This window comes from Paralichthys olivaceus, chromosome 11 (assembly GCF_024713975.1).
Source record: "Paralichthys olivaceus isolate ysfri-2021 chromosome 11, ASM2471397v2, whole genome shotgun sequence".
In the NCBI taxonomy this organism is placed as follows: domain Eukaryota; kingdom Metazoa; phylum Chordata; class Actinopteri; order Pleuronectiformes; family Paralichthyidae; genus Paralichthys; species Paralichthys olivaceus.
Genome location: NC_091103.1, coordinates 16664529 through 16691994, shown reverse-complemented (window position 1 = coordinate 16691994; position 27466 = coordinate 16664529). Strand labels below are relative to the sequence as shown.

Below are 27466 nucleotides of genomic sequence, written 5' to 3'. Positions count from 1 at the left end.
TTGGAAATGTAAACAATGGTCAGAGGGGATTTTATAAAATGGATATTTCACCCCGATTCAAAGAACCACTAGCTGTATCTATGTATTCCAACCGAACCTGATCTGTACACGTTGGTTTTCCAGACATTCATCTGCAGTGCTCAGACATCCTGAAAGTCCAAACCGTATAATTTCATTGAATCATTCACTCATACCTTTTGTCATTACATGCATTTATTTGAGAGGAACAGATTTCGCCATACATATCTTTGTAATTACCGGCACATTTCAATTAAGTTAACAAATTATTATTAAAAATTTCTAAAAATTAAAGCATTACAAACAGTGGGGGAAAACTCTCTGTTGGGTGGAGAAGAGCAGGAGGGTCCAAATATGCTCCTTTTCAGAAGAAAAAAACAAAACAATAAACTTGCTTGCCTCTGTCTCAGGAGAGGAAAAAAACTGCTCTTATGTAAAGTTTCACTGTCTTCCTTTGGAAAATTCAGGACAAGAAATGGATGTGAACAGAGATGTCAGGATCTGAAGCGACTTGTTATGTGATGCTGTGAAATCTTTTGTTCCTGCTCCACCGTGGGAAATTAAAAAACAACCACCAGCGCCCCCTGTAGCCACAGATTCACCCAGCAGAGAAACATTCAAGCAACAGGGTTTTTAATGTTGTATTTGCTTTCATTATTGCACCCCGACTGCTACCAACCATTCAATCATATAAACCTTTCCTCCCAACACAGATTTCCCCCCCGCCCAAAAAAGAAAAAAAAACCTAAACTAAATATTTGCTCTAGTTTGAATCTGAAATATACATCAAAAAAGGAGGGTAACCTTTAAAAGCAACCCCTAAATGAAAAAAAGAGATAAAATGAGGAGGGGGTGAAGAAGAAAAAGAGGGAAAAATAAATCAGAGGAGGCTCATACAGCCGTAAAATAAATAGAAAATAAGTGATTTCTTGAAGCAGCCAAAACGAAAAAAACCAAACAAAGAATGAGTGAAGTGACAACTTTGAAGGCAACATGGATGATGAGCTGGAGCAGAGAGGTGAGACTGAGAGGGAGGAGAGGGAGGAGAGGGGAGGAGAGGGGAGGAGAGGGGAGATTACGACAGAGACCGCTGCTTTTCACAATAACAATGACTGGTCGAACAAAGCGATGACAGTGTCTGAGAATCTACGACGACAACTTATTTTCCCAAAACTGTAAATAACCGATCAAAAAGTGTACAGCATTGCTTTCCAACATTCACAGAAGTTCTGTTCTTTTTTTTTTCAGCATTGTGACTTTCAAAAAAAAAAAACAAAAAAACAAAAAAAAAAAAATTAGCAGTTTTGTTTTAGCGGAGGCCGACGGTCGCAGCTCCTCCACATCAGCGGGAGGGGGTGCTGATTCCTGAGGGGCCAAAGTGAGCAGAGGACAAGAAAACAGACCAGAGGAAAACCACTTTGGCAAAGGTCCCTTTGAGTTGTTTTTTTAGAGTTAATTGTGGGAGGGGACACAGACGTAAAACGCTAACATTTAAACAGACACGTTAACATCTTCAGCTTCCGTGAATTTAAAAGCCTCTGATGGTGATCGACTTCCACTTGGAGAACAAGTGTGTAAAGCCAGCATGTCCCCGCAGCGCCGTCCTCGACTATTATCTCGTCTTCTGAGTCTCACACCAACTATACTTTTCTCATTGTCCTCGTTATGTCTCTGTTATAAAAACCCATTAATTGCTAGTTATTTCCCCAAATACAGTCAGTACATAAGACAGCGAGTATGGTTCGTGGGAAAGGTCGGTGTTCTGTCTTTGGTTCAGGGTTCATCCTTCCTCCTTTGTCCTCCATTCTCTGTCCGTCACAGGCAGATGCTTTGTGTGTTGAGTTTGCAGATATAACAAAATGTAGTGATAACATGGTGACTTTCTTCTTCTTCTCCCCTCCTCTTTCTCATACTCAGTGTGCATATACATATGTGTGTTTTTGTGGTGGATGTAGTGTGGATGTAGAGGATTCTGTATTTGTCTCAGCTCCACAGTTATATTTTTGTCCTTTGTGTGTTTTCCATAAGTTGCTTGTGTTTCCGCACGCGGAGCTTTGACTGTAACACCAGGTCGTCTGTCCTTTATGGAAAGGTTATGTTGGTGGTAAAGTCAAAGAAACGACAGAAACATTGGAGGTTTAAGAGTCACGCAGCAGAGCCAGACAAACTATCTGAGTGCTGTTCTCTCATGTCCTCACGGTCCTTGAGAAAGCATAAGAGAGGAGATGAATTAGTCCTGACTGTAGCAGAAAACATTTTAAAAACCAAACTCAACTATCACATCCAATCATCCACAATTTATTAACCAAACATGGTGGCCTGAGGTCAACAGCAGCAGAGGGAGTTTGGCTTCACTCTCGTGAACACACATGGCTTCTTGCCACTGCTGTTTGAGTGTTAGTGGTTCAACCTTTTGTTAATTTGCTGCAACCACAGAAACAGCGAGAGGAAAATGATTAAAGAGCTAATTTAACTATCTTGTTCCCTGAATTACACTTCTTCATCAGCAGTGAACAAACAGATCAATGAGCAGAAAGATTATGAAAGCAACATCAGCTCAAAAAATGATATGTTCTGGGAAATAAAAAATGTCTAAGATACTCGTCTGAAAGAAACCGTAAAAATATTTAGATCGTTAACAGACTTGTAAACAAGTTAGCAGTTAAAAACAGATCGTCGGTCTATTTAATTTAAGCAAAAACAAAAAAGTCTGTCTGTAAACTTACAACTGACAGTTTGGGTAATATGTGTTTTTAATGTTGATCATTGTGAACTAAAGGTCCGTGGAATATTGATTATTTTTAAGTTTTTCTTTATACAAGTTGCCAAACAGCCCAGAACTGTTTTCTATATCAAGTATAGAAACTGCCTCCTGGACAGAGAATGAATGTGTGTTTTGTAAACCTCGTTTTGTAAACCGCTCTTCTCGACCCTGTGTTTTAGTACCCTGTCTGGGTGCACGGTTATAGTAGTGCATGTGCTTGACATCAGCTGTGATGTTAACATGACCTCCTCCTTCTCCGTACTGTCACATCTTTTCATTCCATCTAATTATGATTTCTATTGTACCTACGTAAAGACAAATGTTTACCTCACAACCTCATGGTGCGTCTCTTCCTGTATCCAAACTGGCCTCTAGCAGCAGCTCCTCCAGGTCCTGTCCACAGCTCACACTCACTACACGTCACACACAACACACATTATCAAAGAGACTTTTCACTCCAAAACAACTTTTCTCTTTTTCCCCCAACTTTTTATGCATCTAAAAACAATATCAGTAATTCAAATGACTCACCGTGCTCAATCACACAGTTGCCAGGTTTGGGGTTCTCAGCGTCGAGAAGATGGAGGGAGAACTCTGACTTCAGGCCATTGGGTAGAGCTGAATTTACCTCCTCTCCTGGCTCCTCTCCGTCCAGAGCTTCGGCGAAACACTCGTCTGCAGAGCTCTCATCAGCTGAATCATCCACTTTGACTGGGGAGACGGAGGCAGTCGTGGCAGAGTCTGGACTCTCTGAGGATTCTTCTGCTGGAAGATTAGTCTCCTGTATTTCACTCTGAGCGGCAGACGGATCTTGTTGATCAGTCAGGACAGAGAGAACCAACTCTACGCTCTGTTCATCTGCCTCTGTTTGCTGCTTTGGACTTGGTTCCTCTTGGTTTGGCTGGTTGTCCTCTTCCTCTGTTAAAGTGAGGTTTTTGATTTCTGACGGGCTGGCTGATGCCTCCTGTTTCTCCTCCTCTTCCTCTGTTTGGTGTGGTGACTGGGTCTCGTTTGACGCAGATGCTAGCTCATTCTGTGTCTGTTCAAGTGCAGGTGTTAAGGGTGGCGTGTCTACTCCAGGAACACTATTCTGGGTTTGACTTGGTTCATCTGACTGTTCTCCTGTGCAATCAGGGGACATCAGTTCTCTGCCATCTTCTTCCTTCTCCTCCTGTCCTTCTACAGAAGTGTTTTCAGGTTGGGGGCTTTGTGTGCTCTGTATTACGTCGTCAGTGAGCTGAACTGCTACAGCCTGTTCTGCTGAGGAGTCCAAGGGCAGAGCCGGTGCTTGTAGGCTTGGATCTGTGACTTTGGGGTCTAAAGTACTAGCTGTTACATCTTCTGTGGGGGGACATGTCGCCTGTGTCTCTAGTATGTGGGTCTGTGGAGTATTTAGTGTGGACTCCGATTGTGCTATAGACCTCTGCTCTGACACTTTACAGTCTGTTGACAGTGCGGGTGCAGGTGAGTGCTCCTTCACCTCCTCCTGTGTCTGCTGTGTTTGTGTAGGTGTTTGAGCGGCGGGAGGTGGCTGCGTCTGCTGTGTCATAGGAGTCTTTGAGATATCTTTAGTTTGGTTGAGAGGTGCCAGTGAAGTTTTCTGGAGTTGCAACTGCTGCTGCTCGGGGGGGCTTTCCACCCGGGTAACCGTGAAGATCTTACGACCCCGGCCCGGGCTTGAGACTGATATACAGCGACCGGGAGATGGAGGAGTGCCAGGGGGAGCTGCGGATTCTGTGACGGTGATGCCGGGAATGACACTTTGTCCTCCTGCAGGTGAAGCAGACGGGGACGAGGACGTCCCAGAGGCACTGGGGGGGGGCTGCACAGCCCCCTGCTGGGTTTGAGGAGCAGTCTGGTTTGAGTTTGTGGAGCAGGAATTTGTTATCACCTCCTCATCCTCAGTGTCTGAATCAGACTCCACCTTCGTCTCAGAGCTTGCTCCAGACTGGCTGCTTCCCTGTTCTTCATTTCCTGTCGTTTCACTCTCCTCTACTTCTCTCTCTTTCCCCTCCTTGTCATCTTTCTCCTCTGATGCTGGTTCTTCCTCCTCCTCTTCTTCTCTGGTTCCATCCTCTGTTGCAATTTCAGCCATGGATGCTGACTGCCTCATCTTCTGCTCGGTTTCCTCCTTCTCTTTGGCCAGGATGAAGTTCCTCTTGCAACCATTCTGGATCTCAGCTAGCAGCCCACGCTGGGTCTCAATGAAGCTCTTCACCTAAGAGACAAAAAATATTTCTTAAACATTTCACATAAACCACGAGAATATCACAAGAAATATAAATAAATCAGGCTGATGGTTTAGTTTGTGACATTATCTTTCTTTATAATAGCAATTTTCTAAGAGGATCTTCGTTGTAGCTACCCATTTCCTGTCATCTGTCTACTTCAATCAATACCTTTTTATTAAAAAAGGCAGAATATTTCCTGGAACTGTTGGAAACTGTTGTTTTTAATCAAATGTTATTCAAACAGAAGTCAATGGTGCTCATGTTGGGGATTAACATCAGCTAAGGATTTGGTGTTCTAGTTAGTATTTGCAGGAGCAGGAAGGAGGTGGGAGTGGCTAATAATAAACTACAGTTCATCACAAAGAAGGAACACTTCACCCCGTGAAACGGTGTGAATGGCTGATTTGCTCTTAATAGTTATTGTAAAATAGAGCTCTTTGGTACAGATGAATAAACGCCATTCATTTACAGATTCATAGACAATACTTAAAAGCATCACTTCATTGTTGGTTTTTTTGTCCTTTCATGGGATATTTTGATGATGAGAAAAATATAGAAAATAGAAAAAAATAGAAAAATTTTTTTTGAAAAAATTGATTTATTCCTTAAGCCCTAAATTCCACATCTATGTGGAAGAGTCAGGTCGACTGACATCGAGCCCATGAGGCCATCAGGCTACCTTTGTGCAGCCCAGGATCTATCACTCGGACCATAAGTGCTGACAAACATATGTGAACAGACACCCAGCGGAGGATAGACACAAATACATGAACATTTGTTTAGAATATATCTGGTCCTCGACCTCTATCTTCAACCCCTATCTTCATGCTCACAGTTTCTCTCTTGGGCTCCCGGTCGAGATCGAGACGCAGCAGAGAGGTGTTGACCTTCAGGGCGAGTGACAGGGCCATCAGTCCACCTGTCTTGATCTCATTCTCCCGAAGGTCCAGGCGCAGCAGTCTGGGGCTCTCAGCGATAAATTCAGCCACCGCCACCGCTCCTACAGCATAGATGGCAGAAAGAAATCACAAATGCAAGAAACAGCAAAAACTATGCACAAGAAACGAAAAAGGGGAACACAGGTATTACTTCCCACCTTCGCAGGACAGTTTGGTGGAAGCAAGGCCCAGTCTGAGCACAGAGCGGTTGGCAATCAGTGCGTCTTTAAGCTTGTGGACCCCTTCATTACCCACCGAGTTATGGCCAAGGTTCAGAGTCTCCAGACTCTGGGTGCATGGCTGAGAGAAACAACAGAAGAACATGAAAACAAAGAAACACTTGTGTTCAATGTTAAAAATAATACAAAAGTAATTTCTTTACCAATGAGAGTGTAGTCATAAACGTCAGATCGCTGAACAAGCAGTTTTGGCTACATAAGAAATCTCTATTCCTCTGTCAATTCTGGTTTATTTGTTATCGTCATATGCCAGACATTACCATCTCATTGCATTAGGCCAACCAGTGACACTATTGTTATTTCCAGGGTCATAAATCAGTCGGAGGGACAGTCATGAGATGCACTCTATCAGTATAATTGGAGGGATTTCTACTTCAAAATCTTGCGGGCCTCAAACCATCACACACGTTTCTAAGAAGAGCTCAAACATGCAGGGCTTTATGTTCTAAAAGAAAAACACTCACATGCTTCTAAAAACAAGGGCTGTGTCATCATTCTTTATAACTAACGTGACGTGTTGACATTCTTTCTTTGTTTGTGCAAACTAGAATGAAATATAAAATTCAATTCTGGAAGTTTTAAAACGTCACTTAAAAACTGGGGCAAACAATAAGAAATAAAACAGAATACGACTGGAAATATCTAATTTATTCAATAATGTTATTTATGCCATGTTTATAGTTTTATTTATATGGCAAACATTACATACTAAACATGAACATTAAAAGCACAAAGATTTAAGGAGGCAGTAATGACTTTGCAGTGTCTAAATGTTAACACTGTCATACTATTCTCATACAATGATGTCCTGTGAGGAAAAGCAGAGCAAACTGATCTGAATTGTTGGTTCATGGAGCTAGAGGCAAGTGCAGAAAATTTCAGGTGTCGTAGCGAAAAGCATACAGATGATTGACACACATATGACGTCATCACACCTGCATACTTTGCTACTGATGATCTCAGTAATGCAACAGTCACTCCTGTGTTTACAATTCAGGTTGTGGTTTCTCCAGGGAAATGCAAATATTAGTCATTCATCCAACTATGCATAGAACAAACACTAAGGTATTCATCATATTTGTTTAAAGAGGATCCTGAAGATGCAGCTACAGGTGTGTACATATGCTGCTGCTGGTGAAAGGGCAGATTGATGAGTGGTTGGTAGGGAGGCACCGTGTGGAACTCGGCCCGTTCAACAGAACATGAAAATGCCTGTTGGCTCAGTTCTGGCTACAAAAACTGTGTTCTGAGTCACGCTGTACTCTGCTGCTGCATGGAGCAGACATTTTCACTTTCGCATGTACTGATAACTAGTAAAGAGGAGACAGACTGTGTGGCTGGTGGGCAAGTTACATAATTGGTATGAGCCTGCAACCCCAGTGGCAAAATTATTACCTGTCATTGTTCCATCGACATTTACTTTTTCATAAGTAAACTCCAATAATCCTAAGAAGTCCTGGTCTGTTTCTGTGGCTTTTGAATGTGTCTGTGCTTGTACACCACATTAAAAATGTGTTTACCTTGCAAAATCATTGTATTATCTTTTTTCCAGCACAACATTGCAGACAGACAATTCACTTTTTAATTTTGAGATAGTATATTAACATACTGGACCAAAAAAACACAAGACACAGTTGGTGAATACGCCAGACTGCAGAGGGTCAAAGAAACAGACCTCAGACTTGGTAAAGATGTGGTATAGAGGAAATTTAGTAACAGGTAGAATGTAAAAATATGGACTTGAACAGCAGAGAGCTATTATGATCACTTCTCTGACAGAGTAATGAGCGGATAATTGAATTGTGCACAGACTGACAGCTTGTGTTTTCCTCTTAAAACCTCTGATAAGTGTGTGTGCAGTACGTGCGTGCATGCGTACCAGTGCAGCAGCTAGGTAGCCCATGCCATTGTGTGTGAGCTGATTGTTCCATAGCACCAAAGTGACAAGGCCTTTCCTCTGTTCTTTCAGTCCCTCACACACATAGGCCAGACCTGAGATGACAGACACAGAAAACAAAAGCGTAAAAGTTAGTGTTTCTGCCTTGAATTTAAAAGTATCAGAAATGTTGCTAAATTAAAATGCTGATTTAGCAGCACCTGTTTATATTATCTACTTACTGTATTTTTTCTTTACGTTCTGTTGTCTATTTGCTGTTAAGCTGCCAGAGGATATAATTTGGTTAAAACTACAGTAAAAAGTGTTGATGCGGGAGAGAACATTAAATATTTGCTTAAATGGGAACATGAAAACAGGTTAAAATCACGGAAAAGTGGTCTCTTTGGGGTATAAAGCACACACAAACAGAACAAATTCTGTGTCATAGGTGTGATTCAGGAATAATTCTACCGCTGCCTTTTAAAGCATCATAAGAAGCAGAGCAAAACTAGATTTATCACCTCAGGGTTGTTGCCTCTGCAACAAGTCAAGCTGCAGATAAGTACAGTAGGTCACAATCTCCCCTTCTGTTCCTGAGTTTTGTTGTTGACTAATGAATAATAATTAAGAGGATGTTTTGAGGATTGATTGTAATTTCTTACAAACTAACTTTTGTTTGATTAGATGAACAGCAATAACTTTTTAAATTTTACTGAAATGAAATCATCAAACTTCATAACACTGGGATAGAGAGGATAAATGAAGTGTATTTACATAGAGCTTTTCCAGCCTTATCAATGACTCGAGGAGCTTTACAGTCCAAGTCATTCACCCATTCATGCAGCGTTGCTACACACACTGTGTCTCGATTCACTCTACACAGGCGTCAGGGCCACCTTAAAGTTCAGTATCTTGCCCAAGGACACATTGGAACGCAGACTGGAGAAGCCAGGGATTGAACGACCTCTTCTACCTTGTGAGCCACAGCTGCACAGATTTAAACAGCTATTTTATCGGGCCTGGCTTGTCATACTAATACAACAATGATGTAAAAAGATGATAAAACTAATAATTGCACTATAACACATCTGTCCTGCTGCTGGTCAATATGCAAAAGGTATATTATGAAAATATAAAATTAAATTCCAGTTACTTACTGGTTTGTACTTGGTAGCATGTATGAACGTTATGTACATACATGTATATATGCAGACAACTTAATGAGTATTCAATGTAACTTTGAACAATATGTGCATTGTTTAGTGTATATTCTATTCTTTGGTTTTTGTGCTGTATTTCTTTTTCTCCAAAGGCATCACTAAACTCTTATCTGAGTTTGGTAAAAAAAAAGTATTGAGGTTCATGCTCGATAACAATTCTTTTAAACCAAACAATCCCCCCTTGAGAAAACACATGGGCTATTAAAACAGTCCTCTATTGTTACTGTTTGTGCTCCATCAGTGCTGCATACCAGAGTCTAGGATGTGGTTGTTACGCAGGTCCAGGATCTGGATGTTATAGTTGAACTTGAGCAGGTTGCCAAGTTGTGCTGAGTCCTGCAGGCCACTGAGCTTGTTGTCTGCCAGGTACAACTCCCGCAGATTCATGTTCATCTTCAGAGCCGTGGCTGAAGGTGAGGGAAAAGAGGGAGATGAGAAAAGCCACACTGGGAACAGGTCTGGAAAGAGAAAACCTTTTGTACAGCCCCCCCTCATCACCTCCCTGGTACTTTTTCTCTCTTACCCAGTAACATGAGCGGTCTGCCAGACAGGCCTGCATTCTCCAGGTGGAGAACTGCCAAGCTGCCACTGATCCTGAGTGCTCGTGCCACAAAGGGAGCCGAGTGGTCCAGCAGGGGTGTGTTACGTGCATCGAGATACTGCAGAGAGCTCGTCTGAGGGGGAAACACCAACAGAAATACTTTTAATTTGGTAGAAAGAAATAACATTATGATGAACATCTTAACACGACTGCTTTCAGACATGTTCTGAAATTTGGACATCTTCTGAAATGTTCCAGATGGGCTTAATGTGTGAAAGCAAAGCAGTTACTCAAGACAATTTCCAGATCCTTTTCTGCCTGCCCTCTGAATGTCCGGAGTACAAAACAGATGCAAAACTGGAAAAATACAAATATCTAAATATCCTGAAAGTGTTCAGACCAAGACCAAAAGTGTTCTAGACAATTTCCAGAGAAAACAGCTCAACCTGTGGACCTGAGGTAACACACATTTTCCACCTTTGCATCCTCTCGCTCTCTAGTTCGATACCATTACCCTTGTCATGTAACCTCCCAGCTGCATCTAACTCGATAAATAAAACCTCATCTTAAAATTACAAAAATGTTGTGAATAAACAATCGGGCCCAGATGAAAGTAATATCCTCTTCTTTTTTTTTTTTTCAACGAGTGATGGCTTTTTGTTTTAACAAGCTACAACACTAACAATCTACAGACTGGTATGAACATGTGTTTTTTATTCATCATCAGACACTCAGTGCTTGTAGACCCTGGAATGCCTTTTAATTCAACCACTGATGTGTTGAATAAATTATCCTCTCACAAAGGCATAGTTCTGATTACAGTAGAACTGTGGCACTCAAAACATTCTGTAAACACAGTTATTAAATCATTAGTAAATGCTATTGAGCATTTCTTGTTTTTCCCTCTAGGATGATGAGTAATGAACCTAATCTTTAAAAAACTATTAAGAGGACCACATAATTAATAATAATGTAATTTGTGGTTTGGTGAAGAGATTAGTGTTGGTCCAGGAGCAGAGTGAACGTTGTACTAAATACCCACTAAATACCAACAAAATAAACTATGAAGAAAATAACACACAAAGAAACAATTTTCATTTCAGACTTTTCACAACTGTATTAAAATCTTTTTTTGTGAAGTGGTTTACTATTGATTCAAAGAACACTGTACAAATTAAATAGCAGCTGTCTGATCCATGTGTTTTTCACATATTCAGCTTGAGGTGATTAAGGTGATATATTCATGTGTTTGCCATCCCATCTTTATTCTCAACAGTACCATGTGATGACTGACGTCAGAGAACGCCTCTAAGGGCAAGAGCATGACTTCAGATGTCTGAAAGTCGACTGAAAACAGCAGAGCTGCACAAAGCAACAATTGCAAAAATCTGTCATATTTGAGAACCTCGAGATTGAAAACAAACACACTCACCATCACACTCGTTTATTTCACAAATGCTTTTATAGTCCATCCTAAATTATTTATTAGAGATTCCATCCCCTTATCACATGTTCTGGTGCTGTACATGATAATAATTAAATATCATGCTGATAAAAACATGAGGGATTGTAAAGTTTTATCCTATGTTAGCTTTTATTTTTTTACTCTTGCAGTTATCAAATGTTAATAAACATTTGAACCATTAAAATATTTTTAAATCATCTTGTTTAGGGTTAGGGTACATTTTTTAAATTCAGTTAATTCATTGCACTTTACTCAACAATGCTATTTGCACTTATTGTGTACACAGTAACACAATTTAAGGCTCCATTGTTTAGTTTAATGTTTCATGTCTGTCTATAAACATCTTGAAAACTATTTAGAGCAAAGAGATCTTACTTCAACACTTCTTGGTTTGTTGTGTATTTTAAATCCATGAAAAAAAATAAAATCTGTTTATTCCCACATTGTTCTTTTCCTCTCCAATAGAAATGTTATACATCGTAAAACAATGAGCTCTCACCTTTCGCATCATGTGAGCTGCTGCCTGCCATCCCCGCGTGCCAATGTGCTTGTTAAAGGAGATGTTGAGATGTGTGGCGGACTCATAATACTCGATCATGTCAAACAGAGCTGACGCACCCTGAAAAACCAGAAGAGGTGGAAAAGAAAGAAAAGACAAATACAACGTTGGTATTATAAAGCAGTCAAACACAGATCACAATGTTAAAAGTGTGAACCAGAGTTAGAGATGTTACAAAAAGCAGCTGTCGTTGCTGTGGTAACAGTCCCTCAGGACAGGTGAGACCTGCAGAGGTGTTTCCATGACGGCCTGAGGTGAGAGGTAAAGAGGCACCTCTTTTGGGTTACTGACGTATTCGAAGGGTCACAAGATGAATAGAGACAGGAAAATAGAATAGCATTCCATAAAGCGTATACCTCTGCCTCCTACACATGTCTGTCTCTCATAATGATGATGATAATGATAATAATAATAATAATAATACAAGGAAAAGATTTAAAAATGACTGATTTATGATCAACAGTCTTTGTATTTTGTATTTTATAAGTAACTTGTAAGGTAAGCTGTAAAGTAAGCTGTACAATGAATACAGTGGGGGAATGTAAAATGTTTATTGATGTAAAATGTACTCACACCTTTATTTCAACATTTTTATTGATTTCTCAGTGAAAAATGAATGGATCTTGTGGGTTTGGATGAAAACAAATCAGGCATGTTCAGGGGACTGATATTGTGCAATTTGTTGCAGATCTAATTATAAATCCAGATCTAGTGAATTTAAATATGTTTTCATGACTATTGGACGCTGGCTGAGATATTTACTATACTGTCATGCTTGTTGAGTATTTACATATTTAAAAAAGGTTAGTTGTGTATAAAGAGGCTGCTTTAATGTTGAGTTGTTGGTTAGTTGATTATTTGACTTGTTATTTCAGCTAAACTCTAGAGGTCATGTGACACCTAATTAATCACCAGCTGAAAAATGTGCTGAATCATCAGTGCTTTAAAACTGTGGTGCTGTTCAGTGAGGAGCTGTTGCAGAACATAGAGTGAGATGTCAGGTGCTGCAGGATAAGATTGAAGTGCACTTGAGCGTTTTAATCTCATTTTGGTTTTGGCGATGCTGTGAGCTCCATGTGTTTCATCCATCACTGACACCTCCAACTCTGTGGGGGTTTTAATGACACTGGAGTAGAGATGGGTGGCTTTTTTATGCTACTACGCATTTCTATATTATATATTTATATTAAACATTAGCATATTTGACAGAAATATTAGTTACCGGATCATTACGTCTCATGAGTAGATTCTGGATTAAATGCCCAAAAACATAATGAGCAGTTGATAGACCTGCTCCTGTGCGGCTGTGATGCAGATAAAAATGAAAGTATGGGTTTATACTCAACTGAGGCTGATGAGCTGTAACAAAATCGGGCAGGCTGCTGCAAAGCATCTCATAACCTTTTCTCCTTTTGTGTGTGTGTGTGTGTGTGTGTGTGTGTGTGTGCATGCTGGCAGACATTACAAAGTATACACAAGTGTGTTTATCTACAGGGTGGGGGTAGATGAGTCACATTCAGTCTTCTAAAGCCAGCCTGCGTTAGCACTCCCCATCCCTCTTCATCTCCCCGAAAAAACATTTTTCTTCTGTCATCTTCCCCTATCATTCCCAACAAGATGACACTACTGCAGATATGAATTTTTGCCAAATCAAGAAATCTAATCTATGTCATTCACACCTATTTAAAAAAAACACCCACCCACATCTTCAATCAGTTCCTTTTCTATCCCACCTTCCTCCATGTTCCCCTCAACCAGACAAGCTTCCTTAATATTTCCTCTTTTCAGTGTCTCATTTTACCCGAGCCAGAGGGGAGACAGACCTGGCCACGGCTCTCTGGTGACTCAGTTACTGACACATTCAGCTGCTTCATTCACATTTCCAGGGCAGTGATCCATGTTGGGTGAAAAGTGTGTCATTTTGCATTTCCCTGGATTGCATGTGTGTCAAAGATGTGTGTCTATCTGTTAATAATCAAGTTAAAATTGATCTTTTCACTATTGTCCATGATATTGTCCATTTCCAGCCTCATAATTTCTATGAAATCTTAATTTGAATGTGAATAAATCTGTACATGATATGCCACAAGGGTTTTTGGCTATTGACTTACTTAAATCCTGTTGCCTGATCTTATTCTGCAGAGGTTCAACGACAGCCAAATAGAAAATTGGAGACACCAGCTGTTTTTTCCCTCAACAAACCAACTGTCAATACACCGGTACCGAATTCCAGATGATGGTACAAATGTGAATGGTACACAACCTGTTGTGGTTTGGTTTTTGAGGTCATGTTTTGATTTGTGTTAACATCTCTCTCTCTCTCTCTCATACAGAGTGTGCTCCAAGGGGCGGGGCAATCTCCTGGAGCACAGAGCACCAGGCACACCTGCAGCTCATCATGCCCTCATTGGTTGGCTTCTTAAGCCACTCTCCCTTTGTCTCCTGTGCCGGATGATTCATTTGCCTTGCAGTGCCAAGCCAGTGCTTCGTGTGACTCCAGCTGATTGCCTCGCCTCGAGTAATTCCTTCATGTCCCTTTGTATTGTGAGTTTTGTGCCTCGACACCATTTCAGTTGTACTTTTGTTCCTGAGTCTTTTCCCATTTCTATGGAGATTTTTAGTTGTTACTTTATTTTTTGAGTATTTTCCTGAGGAACTGTCCTCCCTCCTTTTGTTAAATAAACTCTTTTGTTGAACTCTGCAACTGGGTCCTGACTTCCCTGACCAGATCGTAACAGAATCATCCGGCCAAGCATGGACCCAGCAGAGAGGGACAACTATGAACGAGCACTCTCGTCGCAAGCCACCAAGATCACCCAGAACGAGTCCTCCCTGCGGCAGGTGATGGAACACCTGCAGCAGCTCGGTGCCAGCGTCTCACAACTGGGCGGTCAGTTGGCCGCCCTGCAGGACCAGCTCGTCTCCTCTCCCGGAGCCGCCGCTCACCCCCCAGCCGACGATCCTCCTCCCAGCCCTGCCCCGCAAGCACGCGAGCCGTACATCCCCATACCAATCAGGTATTCCGGAGACTTAGGTACTTGTTCGCTATTTTTACATCAGTGTCAGCTAGTATTTAGCCAACAACCCCACACCTATGCTACGCCTCAAGCTAAGATAGCCTTCATAATGAGTTTGCTCACGGGACAGGCGGCAGCCTGGTCCTTAGCGATATCGTCGCAACAACACGAGTTGGTTAATGATTTTCACCGCTTCACTGAGGAAATGAGACGAGTTTTTGACCACCCGGTAAAGGGCAGACAGGCTACAAGCCAGTTACTCGATCTCAAACAGGGTAGCTCTTCGGTGTCAGAATACGCCGTGAGTTTTCGCATTTTAGCGGCAGAGAGTGGGTGGAATGATTCGGCTCTTCAAGCCATATTTTTTAAGGGGTTGGCAGGGGAGTTAAAGGATGAGTTGGCGGTTCGGGAGGAATGTAACTCGTTCAACTCCCTTGTTGATTTAGCTATCCGCCTCGACAATAGGATGAGGGAACGAGCTAGGGAACGGCAGAGGACGAGGAGCAGGCGGCTCATCTCCGGCACGCAACCCAGCTCACCAGGCTCCGCTCCGGGATTGCCCGACATCACCCACTACGCTCGAGAGCTACGACCGCCACCAGTCGACGAGCCCATGCAATTGGGTCGGGCGCGCCTCACCCCAGCCGAGAGACAACGCAGGATGCGCGACAAGCTGTGCCTCTACTGTGGACAAGGTGGCCACTTCGTTTCCTGCTGCCCGGAAGTTGCTAAAAGACCGGGCTCACCAGTACTAGAGAGGACTCTGGTGAGCCACATCTCTTCCTCTCCCGCGTCGAGAATTCAGGTTGCAGGTATGATTCACGGACCTGAACACTCGTTTCCAGTCCAAGTGCTGGTAGACTCCGGTGCCGATGACAACTTCATTGACAGGAATTTTATGAAGAGTAACAACATTCCTTTTTATGAACTGTCCTCTCCCATAAAGGTACACGCCGTAGACGGCAAGCTCATTGAGCTGGTGACTCATAAAACTGAACCATTGAAATTGGTCCTCTCCAGTAACCATCATGAGCATTTAGAACTGTTTGTAATCTCCTCACCTCTGAATTCTGTCATTCTGGGAATCCCTTGGTTAAAGCTTCACAATCCCCACGTTGATTGGTCCACCGCCACCATTCGTAACTGGAGTCTCCACTGCCACGCCCACTGCCTCCGTTCCGCTCTGCCCGCCAGGCCTGCAGATCCAGCTCCAGCAGTCGAGGTAATCGATTTGACCAATGTACCCCCTGACTACCATGACCTCAGCCAAGTTTTTAGCAAAACTTCGGCCACCTCACTGCCCCCACATAGACCCTACGACTGTGCTATTGACTTGTTGCCAGGGGCCCCTCTTCCCACTAAGAGGCTGTTCAATTTGTCCAAACCCGAGCGAGAGGCCATGGAAAAATACATCACAGAGTCCGTGGCAGCCGGCCTCATCCGCCCCTCCTCTTCTCCGGTGGGGGCGGGTTTTTTCTTCGTGGAGAAAAAAGATAAAACCCTGCGGCCTTGCATTGACTACACCGGGCTGAATGACATAACTGTAAAAAACAAGTACCCACTCCCCCTGATTGACTCCGCCTTCAGCCCCTTACATTCGGCCCGTGTCTTCTCCAAACTAGACCTTAGGGATGCCTACCACCTCATCAGGATTAAGGAGGGGGATGAGTGGAAGACAGCATTCAACACCCACTTAGGTCACTTCGAGTACCTGGTTATGCCTTTTGGACTAACTAACGCCCCTGCTGTTTTCCAAAACCTGGTGAACGATGTGTTAAGAGATCTCCTTAACAAAACTGTGTTTGTCTACCTTGACGACATTTTGATTTTCTCTAGCTCCATGGAAGAACACGTGATTCATGTTAGAGATGTGTTAAAAAGGCTATTGGAGAACAAGTTGTATGTCAAAGCTGAAAAATGTGAATTTCATGTGTCTACTGTAAGCTTCCTGGGTTATGTGGTGGAGAAGGGGCGGCTGCGGGCGGATCCCTCCAAGGTGGAAGCAGTGAAAGAATGGCCCACTCCCACCACCCGCAAGCAGCTGCAGCGCTTCCTGGGGTTTGCCAACTTCTATCGTAGATTCATAAAGAACTACAGCCGCCTGGCGGCCCCTCTTACTCGTCTCACTTCTACGAAACTCAGTTTTACCTGGTCTCCTGTAGAACAATCTGCCTTTGAGAAACTAAAAGACATGTTTGTTAACGCCCCTGTTCTTGTGCACCCAGATCCTGAGCGGCAGTTCGTGGTCGAGGTTGACGCCTCGGATTCTGGGGTCGGGGCCGTCCTCTCCCAGCGCCAACTCACAGATAACAAGCTCCACCCCTGCGCCTTCTTCTCACGTCGACTCACCCCCGCCGAAAGCAATTACGATGTGGGGAACCGAGAGCTCTTGGCGGTGGTCCTGGCTTTGCAGGAGTGGAGACACTGGCTGGAGGGGGCAGCTCAGCCTTTCATCGTTTGGACAGATCACAAGAACCTCGCCTACCTCCGCACAGCTCGCCGCCTGAACTCCCGCCAGGCCCGCTGGGCCCTGTTCCTGGGTCGTTTCCAGTTCACCCTCACCTACCGCCCCGGGTCTCGGAACATCAAGCCGGACGCACTCTCCCGTCAGTTCACCCTGGAGGAAGGGGGGCCCATTAAGGAGACCATCCTGGATCCCGAGTGTGTGCTGGGGGCGGTTCGCTGGCAGGTGGAACAGGAGGTTCAGGAAGCTCTGCAGGGCCAGACGGTTCCAGACGGTTGCCCGCCGGGTCGGTTGTTCGTGCCACCGTCTGCCCGGTCATCAGTGCTCACCTGGGGGCATACGTCAAGGATAGCCTGCCACCCAGGGGTCCACCGCACGCTGGCTCTCATCCAGCAGCGTTTCTGGTGGCCATCCATGGCTTCTGACATTCGGGTCTTCATCGCTGCATGCACAGAGTGCGCCCGCAACAAGTCTTCCCACCGACCCCCGGCAGGTCTCCTACAACCTCTGCCCATTCCTCCACGTCCCTGGTCACACATAGCAGTGGATTTTGTTACCGGACTGCCCCCCTCCGAAGGTAACGACACTATACTCACGGTGGTTGACCGTTTCTCCAAGGCGGTTCATTTTGTCCCCCTCCCTAAACTCCCCACCGCCTTGGAGACTGCTAATCTACTAGTGACACATGTCTTCAGGTTGCACGGGATTCCACAGGACATTGTGTCGGACCGCGGACCTCAGTTCACCTCGCGGGTATGGAAGGCTTTCTGCCGGGCCCTGGGAACCACCTCCAGCCTCACCTCCGGCTTTCATCCCCAGTCTAATGGGCAAACGGAACGGGCCAACCAAAGCCTAGAGTCCTCTCTACGCTGCGTCGCCTCCCGCCTCCCATCATCCTGGGCTACACACCTGCCCTGGGTGGAATATGCCCACAACTCCCTCATCAGCTCAGCCACCGGGTTCTCACCATTTATGATCAACAACGGTTACCAGCCCCCCTTATTCCCTAACCAAGAGTCCGACGCAGCAGTCCCCTCTGTCCATGCTCAGTTCCGCCGGGTCAGACGCGTGTGGCGAGAGACCCGCGCAGCATTAGGCAGAACGGCTGAGCGCAACCGACGTCTGGCGGACCGACTTCGGGTTCCCTCACCCAACTACCAGGTGGGTCAGCAAGTGTGGCTCTCCTCCCGAGACCTTCCCCTCCAGACCGACTCCCGAAAACTCTCCCCCAGGTACATTGGCCCTTATCCTGTGGAGAGGATAATAAACCCCAGCGCTGTCCGCCTCCGCCTCCCAGCCTCCTTAAACATCCACCCTGTGTTCCACGTCTCCCTCCTAAAGCCAGTCACCGAAAGCCCTCTCCAGCCTCCTGCACCTCCACCGCCTCCCCCACGTCTCGTCGACGGCCACCCAGCCTACACGGTCAACCAGATTCTGAATGTGCGCAGACGGGGTAGGGGCTACCAGTATCTGGTCGACTGGGAGGGATACGGCCCCGAGGAGCGCTCCTGGGTCAGCCGCTCCCTCATCCTCGACCCGCAACTGCTGCGGGATTTTTACGTCAGGTTTCCAGGTAAACCAGGTAGGACGCCAGGTGGCGCCCCTTGAGGGGAGGGTACTGTTGTGGTTTGGTTTTTGAGGTCATGTTTTGATTTGTGTTAACATCTCTCTCTCTCTCTCTCATACAGAGTGTGCTCCAAGGGGCGGGGCAATCTCCTGGAGCACAGAGCACCAGGCACACCTGCAGCTCATCATGCCCTCATTGGTTGGCTTCTTAAGCCACTCTCCCTTTGTCTCCTGTGCCGGATGATTCATTTGCCTTGCAGTGCCAAGCCAGTGCTTCGTGTGACTCCAGCTGATTGCCTCGCCTCGAGTAATTCCTTCATGTCCCTTTGTATTGTGAGTTTTGTGCCTCGACACCATTTCAGTTGTACTTTTGTTCCTGAGTCTTTTCCCATTTCTATGGAGATTTTTAGTTGTTACTTTATTTTTTGAGTATTTTCCTGAGGAACTGTCCTCCCTCCTTTTGTTAAATAAACTCTTTTGTTGAACTCTGCAACTGGGTCCTGACTTCCCTGACCAGATCGTAACACAACCCTAGCCACTGTGACCTTTAGCCACTGAAATCGAATCTGATGATATTGAGTCCAAGTGAAAACTGGACCAAATTTGAAGAAATTCCAAATTTTGACCTTTGACCACCCAAATCTAATCAGTTAACGCGTGAGTCAAAGTGAGCATTTCTGCCCAATATGAAACGAATCTACTGAGTGCATTCATCAGGCAAAAAAAGGTTTGTGAGGTCACAGTGACCTTGACCTTCACATTCCAATCAGTTCATCCTCGAATCCAAGCGAATGTAACCAGATGTAATAGAATTCTCTAAAGGTGTTCTTTGTGGCCTTGGCCTTTCACCACCAATCAGTTTATCCTTGAGTCCAAGTGAACTTTTGTAACAAATAGAAGACATTTCTTCAGGGCATTCTTGAGATATAGTATTCACAGGAATAACTCGGACAAATAACAACATGAAAACATTATGGTTCTGGCCACAGGCTACAGATGCATTAAAAACTCACTTTCACTCTAATGGAAATAGCAGACATTGAAGGTCCAGTGTGTAAGATTTAGGTGATAGGGAACTATCGGTAGAAATTTAAGGTAGAATAATCGTCATGATGTTTTCACTAGTTCGTTTCATCTAAATTGTTTGAATTGTAGTTGTCTTTACCCTAGAAAAGGCCCTTTATATTTAAATACTTTATATGTACATCGAGGGGGTCCTCTCTAGGAGGCCGCCATGTTTTTAGTTTAGTCCAGACTGGACAAACTAAACACCTTTAGAGTTTTTATGACTGAAGGCTGCCACAGGTTCTCTTTCATGTTTGGAAGGGGAGGGTGAGATGAGGGGTGTTCAGCTGCAAGATGCAATTTCAACACTCGATATCTCTAAATTCTACACACTGTACCTTTAAGAGATAGTCTGGAAATAACATAATAGCTGGCAAATTCCCTAAAATCTACAAGTAGCTCTGAAGAGAGGACAACAATTATCTTACATCTGTAATTCTGCTGGAAAACAGAAGACACTGTAGCTTAAATTAATTCTGTGGTTAAGGGTGAAAGACCTGACGGGGCTTTGCCAGACAGGAATAAAATAATAAGCAGTAATTTAAGTGACCCATCTTCCCTTCAAAAAATGTATCTTGAGCAACTGTGGCTTGAAGCAGGCCTTGTGTCTGTGTGTGATTCAGTGCAGTGCAGTATATTTTGAGCTCTGTGTGACAGGAAGTGGTCAGGGCTGTGTGTCCCTCTGCTCCACACTGCAGCGCTGTCTCTGTCTGTGCATGTCTACAGCCCTGAAGTCCCTAACGGTGTTTACACAATTGGACATCTGGAGTAATCAGAAAACCCATGGCAAACACTCCATATCCTGAGTGAAAAAACAGGACCAGGCTTAAACTGAGGGCAGAATGGAGGAGCGATAGAGAGTGAAGCAACAAGGAGAAAAAAAGAGGGCCAGGCATGCGAGAAGAAAGCACTGACAGACGTGAAGTAAGAGTTAGATGTTAGTGAGATCTTCTTACGTCTTCATCCAGGTTGGTCTGCTCCAGGTCTATCACTTTAAACTGGACCCTCTTCAAAATCTCCTCCAGAGACTCACAGGCTTTGTGGTCCAGCCTCTCACCTAAAAACACAAACACGTCTCGTCAATTAACATCAACATAATATAGTATCATACAAACAAGATGGTTACATTTATAACATCATCACAACAATGTTCATACATTTATAGCGTCAACAGTCGCTGTTTTGGTGCTTACCTTTGAGATCTAAGCATTCGTTTCGCTGTGTCAGGTCTTTCAATTCCTACAGAAACAAAAAGAAGCAGCGTCAGTAAAAAATTGTGACTGCATATTTCCTCATGGAAGAAAACTGTTCTTTTCACATGTTGAAACCTCCACACCACATAGGGGAGGGGGTGATATGAAAAATGAGTGCTGGAGACAAAATACAGATCCCATGTAAACTAAGATAAACCGTTGCTGCAAAGAAAAGTTTCTGAAGGACTCATTTTGCTCAAATCACTACTAGCTTCCCAACATATCACAGTACTTTTGAGCACTAGAGAGTTATTAGATAGAAGAGGGGCTCTGCTATTCCTAATGCCATTTCCCCCTGTGTGCGGGAGAGAGAGCGAGAAAGAGCAAGTAGAGTCAGGAGTGGCTGAATGGATCAATAAATGTGCAATTATGAAGACAGATTTGACCTATTTATGTGATCAGTGTTGATATTGTGGGCGTGGGCACAAACAAATCACTGAGAAGCGTAAAAATACATTCCATTAATTGTGAAACTAATCACATTTTTGTTGACACAGCAAATATAATGTGGCCGTGTGTGCCAGACCACCTCCGAATGTGGTCTGATAAATCAGATTTCAAGACAGATTGATTCATTCAGATCTGTAATTATCTCTGACCACTTGTGATCGGATCACTCAGGACACGTGTTAATACCAGGTATGAACTGTGTCACACTAACAGAGATTCAATTAGAAGTTTCAAAACAGAGAGATGAAAAGACTTGTAAAAAGCAGTTTGCAGACGGTGGATGATCCTGGGTTGGCTGCAGCAAAAACACATGTTCATGGCTGGACACCATTAAAGCACAGTAAACCTGGCACATGGAAACTTGACTTGAATCTGCCTTGAATGTTCAAACGTCTGATCATGTGGGGCTTTTAGTGTGGGTTCAACCATGTGGCCTGATAACTGGTAAAAAAAAAACACCCAGACAAACACCACAACATACCATCAAAACTATGTACCAGCAAATCCCTCTCTAGTTGGCTGACCATACCATTCAGCATGAACTCCATGAACTCTGTCTTCCTGCCATCACTTCTGTGTGTGTGTGTGTGTGTGTGTGTGTGTGTGTGTGTGTGTGTGTGTTTGGCAGAACATTTGGCTGCTGGTTTAGTCGTACTGAGGGTTCATCACAACTCCTACACGACTCAACATAACCCAAACATAGGGCTGGGCAATATATTTACTTACAGTGGAAAACAAGGGTAAGGGTTATCATGTAAGGATTTTAAACAGACCAAAAAATTAGAATATCTGTTACAACTTTTGATTAAAATGTGTGTACAGTGTGTGTACAGTGTGTGTACAGTGTGAGTGTTGTGTACACATACTTAAAGTTCATATCAACTTTTTGAATACAGACATTTTAATGTTTCACATCTAGACGTTTTGGCTTTGACTTGATTCTTGTTCTATAAACAACTTCTGTAATGTGGTTAGCTGAATACTTTTCGTGGAAAGGGCATAAAACGAATGAAATCTCATCACACGTATTGATAAGTTCAGCAAACATTCACTGCTTTATTTTAGGCAAACATTTCTTTTAACTTCACAGTGAAACAAATCCATTTTTATTATCAGATCATTTAAATCAGAATTTAATCACACTTCATTACAGTTCTTCAAATGAAGACATTCCTTGCCTTGCTATAAATAAACAAGGCAGCCAATGTTGGCTTACACTCAGTCTTTCTATTCAAAGGAAAATCCCCTTTTTCATTTTTCATGACAAGTGCATTATATATTTGTACAGTGCAGAACCACAAAGTCATGTGATCCAATGACCTTCTGCAAATGTAATTTCCAATGAGTCTGTAATCAACGATATCTGAGTTTTCCTATCAGAGAATAAAGCTGGAGAGAAAACCCTCTTGTTAACTCTCAATTAGGATTCTACAGCTCAGTCTCCACAGCTGGATGCATCAACATGGTCGATAAAATCATTGCCTGTCCTTTTGTCATTTTTGGATACATATGAACATTTGATCCAAAATGTGTTGGACAACCCAAAAAATAAAACAAACAGCAGGCAAGGTATAGTATTCCAATTTAAGAGAAGGCTGTAGTTAGATTACATAAAGGCTGCTACACACTGTTCAACTGAACAGAAACTTTTGTTAAAAATGTATGAATGGACCATAGTTTTACTTCACGGCATAATGCTTCATCGGTGAGCTTTTTGTTTGCTTTTCTTCTTGCTTTTTTTTTTATTGGTCTTGATAAAGTAACCTGTACATCCATTATAATCTGAACAGAAATACCTGCCTTTTATGGGATTGCTTTCCATCTTAACTGAAGAGGGTGGTTTTTCAGTTTGAGAGGAGGACTTATTAGTTTCAGATTAAGATTTTGTTCACACTCAAATAGTCCTTACTTGTGCTTATATTGGCTCTGCTTGTGCTCAAAATGTGCGCTTGGACAGATTTTCAGAAGGGGACTACATATAATATAAAGCCATGAAGGGCGGTAGCGAATGCAAACTGAAAGACCGCACTCTTGAATAAAGATAGGGGGAAATCAGTTGTGCTTCTATAAATTTGGTGAAATGAAGGCTGCAAAACTCAGGAGAGACCTTTGAATCTTTTGTTGATCTAATTACATCTTAAGTCAAAAGATGTTGAACTGTCCAGACCAAAGGATGCAATTTACATGACCTCTGTATGACCTCCCTAAAACACAGCACAATATATCTGTTTTCATATCATAACTGCAGGAGCACAGCCCATGTTGATGTACATGTGGATTTTACAGAGGCTTTATTGTATACTCCCTCTAGAATATGACCCACCAGCAGCAGGAGAACATATTACTGCACATTCACAGAAAGCAAGTACACGCTATTTGCGTGCAAGACATTGCATAATAGGGGAAACCACTTTACCCCTGGGGATCTGCAGGGGCAGAAATGTGACACAAGGCTAACAAGTGTCCAGGTCTTAAGACTCTGGTGGGAGTCAGTGTGGAGCAGACATTCAACATGCAGCTGCTAAATAGCGACCCTCATAAACAGACACACACACAAACAACTGGCCAGAAATGTACAAAATCTGTAGGAACCCTGGCAGGCTGCCACATGCACAGTGCAAGCAGACTTGATAAAGAAAGCATTTAGGGTGAAAGAGGAAACACCAGTGTAGGGCCGAGCTCCTCTTGCTAACCCCTGTCTCACTGGCCTGGCTTGTTTATGAGACTGGGTACGGCAAGGATGACTAAGCAGAAATGAGCGGGGGGTGTAGTGGACCAAAAGACGGCAGTAGAAGGGAGGGATGGAGAGAGGCCAAATTTTAACAACAATGAGCAATAACAAAAAAAGAGCAGAAAATGAGGGAGGGAAAGAGTGAAGAAGATGGAGACCAGGAGTTAAAGCTCAGTCAACTCTCAGTGGAAATTCACCCAGAGCGTAGAACTAAATAAAACCCGCAGCAGCAGCTTAGCACAATGATGTGCATTTCCACAAGTAGCTGAGATGTTGACATGGACTTCTATCAGCTGACTAAGCGTGTGGGGATTTCTTTTGCGGAGTGTCTCGAATCACAAATGCGCTTCGAGCTGTGGCTCACTTTCCTGCAACATCATCACACGCACATGGAGACACACACCTGCAGGTACAAATGTGCACAGCTTCAGCAGAGAGGCCCGGTTAAGGTTTTATGAGCGTGTGCTGCGCTGACTGAGCGACAGAACAAACAAGAGAAAGCACTGATGTGTCTCTGCTGCAAAGCCAACACCACGACTCCTATATCCTGTCAGTATGACGAGGGGGGAACTGGTTCACACTGACATAGTAATGGCAGACACGTGTTTGCATACACACTATTCTTAAAATGTAACTTCAACCCTGTTTCTCCCTGCAAATTCAAAATGCCCAGAGAATGCAGTGCAGAGAGGTGGGGCTGTGACACACCTCTGATTAGAGGGTGTTGATCTTTTCAAATATATAAATAAATGTCATGACGTACAAAGGTCCTAAACGGTTGCCACAACATAAGCATTAGCCTTCTAAGGTCCAAGAAGCGTTGAAATACTAAGTGGGTTTATGAGCCATGTTCATCTTATAAATGTAGATTTTTTAAAAATACATTTTTAGGTCAGAAATATCTGGTAACTGCTGGGATCCTTATTTAGCAAACCAGAAGAACAAACACTCACAGTCTTAGTTAAAACAATGTCTTATCATTTCCTTTGACACATTCACATGAAACATGTTGCTTTAATCTGCATTGTGAAAATATTATATGGCCTTTTGTCACCGATCGTTACACGGTCATTTGTTCTGGAGAAAAGACAACTCTCAGCCCACAGGGAAACAAGAGACCAGAAATCTTCTCACATCATTCATCAAGAACTCTGCAAACAGGCCTCTTTATATCTGACACACATAAAGCGCAGCTCTCTAGGTTTAAGATTTTAATCGGACAGGTATTGTAAGCCATACAGGTATTATGCCTTGAAGATAATTTTTTTTCTATGCCTGGTCTTCCATATTTGACCCTCCTTCTGTTCTCCACGACGTAAACATCTAGCATGCAATAAAAACAATACCAACACAAGGAAGAATTTGAACACGATAACAGTCACAATAAACATCAAGCAAGTGCAAAAATTCACATACAAAAGGCATGGGTTTGGCATAAATATCAAAACAAACAGCCCTGAGGCTTCCCCTGCTGAATATGAAGAACTGTTTGTGCAGAGGGATTAAGGGACACATACAGTAACTGTGCTGGTTAACCCACAGGAGGAGGCAGGAGAAAAAAAAACCCGTAGGCCTGATGAGAGTCAAACCACCCTTGCTGAATTTTTTTTTTATCCTGACTTACGTTGTGTCCTAAAACCACATTAAAAGGCTTATGAAGTGGTTTCATCACCGGAGGAAAAGGTTTCGGATGCAATTCTTAGCAGTTCAATCTCACAACAGGAACCTTGACAATGTGAAGTTGGTAAGTAATACTTGGTGTGGCGCTACCACGAACTCCTAACTGCGAACAGGCTGCTACATAATGTGGCCCAGGGCTGCCACGAGTTCCTATGGTTTTGTATATTTATGTATAACCTTGTGATTTATACACATAAAGTTATTTGTATCCCAGTGGTTTTGAACTTGCACAGTATGTACATTTCTGTGTCCTCAAAACAATTTCTGCTCACACATCACACTCATATTTTTAAATTATCATTAATGCTCATTCTTCCTCAACCCATAGAATGGAGAATCATAAATCAATTTTTGTTGCATACATCTTCATTTTAGATTAATTTTTGATTCATATTATGATGTAATAAGGCCAAATAAATATGATATGTCTTGGCCAGAGGGCTTGCAATAGATTCAGGGGAGGTTCAATAAATAGAATTAAGGAAATACTGCATTAGTTATCCAAAGGAGATCACAGAGAATAGCCTAAATGTGTATGATTAGCTCAAAGAGAAGTCAGTTGTTTCTGACTTTTCTTGTGTCAGAAATCTCTTAGATATTTTTTAATATATTTGGTATCGTCTGAAGTTATGTCAAACAGCATTATTAAGCTCTCTTTGATCATTGTTGAGTGTCTATGAGATCATGTGATATATCCTGATTGCATAGACATCCATAAGCTCTTTATAAAAAACACAACTTTATTAAAGGTTCCAACACTCAATTACATTTTGATTGTTTAGGTGGAAATCTGGTCGGATAATATTTCCTTGTGACTGCACCTGTGGTTTGGTGGTGGATCTTGGGAATGAAAATGTATCTTTTGCCATTAAACAGCAGCCATGGGTAGTTTCATGACAGCAGTGTCAGGAGTCACAAAAGAGGTAAAAAGCAGGATATCATCAGGCTGGAGTTGTGATGGCTTTCCTCTGGCTTTCCCAGAGGGTTAGGAGGGGTTAAGATATATATTAAGATAAGATAAAAATGCTAAGTTAATATTGGGCTTGCTGTGTTAAGATGGGCCTTACCTGTATCTGTTTGAGCACTTTGGGTATAGGTTTACAGTTGAGTTTCTGACAGGCCTGTTTGTAGGAAGAGAGGATCTCCTCCACCGTCACATTCTGAGCTGGAAAAACAGAAGATTAAGGGGATTAGGATTTCTTTTCTGCATCATTTCTTTGAGCACACGTTTCCCTCGAGGGGGTAAACAAACACAAACTAGACAGAATAAGAAAATGACACAAAAAGTTTTACTCCATCACATTTTTTATGAGTCATTTAACATATTGCCATATTTGTTGATATTTCATTTTTAGATCTAGATAATACACCTGTGATAACAGGAGGATT

At 43.0% G+C, this 27466-nt stretch overlaps 1 protein-coding gene across 1 annotated transcript in view; it reads right to left on the bottom strand.

Moving 5' to 3' along the window:
- Positions 1–195: 195 nt before the first annotated feature.
- The window catches only part of ppp1r37 (protein phosphatase 1, regulatory subunit 37), a 45010-nt gene continuing 17739 nt past the window's right edge, over positions 196–27466 (bottom strand). Inside the window, exons 2-13 of the mRNA XM_069534021.1 lie at positions 27145–27242; positions 21157–21202; positions 20920–21020; positions 11792–11911; positions 9810–9960; positions 9538–9693; positions 8070–8182; positions 6110–6251; positions 5847–6013; positions 3314–5000; positions 3110–3195; positions 196–2220 (exon numbers count right to left, since the gene is read on the bottom strand). Coding sequence (XP_069390122.1) covers positions 3119–3195; positions 3314–5000; positions 5847–6013; positions 6110–6251; positions 8070–8182; positions 9538–9693; positions 9810–9960; positions 11792–11911; positions 20920–21020; positions 21157–21202; positions 27145–27242 — 2858 coding nt within the window. The 3' untranslated portion in view covers positions 196–2220; positions 3110–3118. The remainder of the gene's footprint in view (positions 2221–3109; positions 3196–3313; positions 5001–5846; positions 6014–6109; positions 6252–8069; positions 8183–9537; positions 9694–9809; positions 9961–11791; positions 11912–20919; positions 21021–21156; positions 21203–27144; positions 27243–27466) is intronic.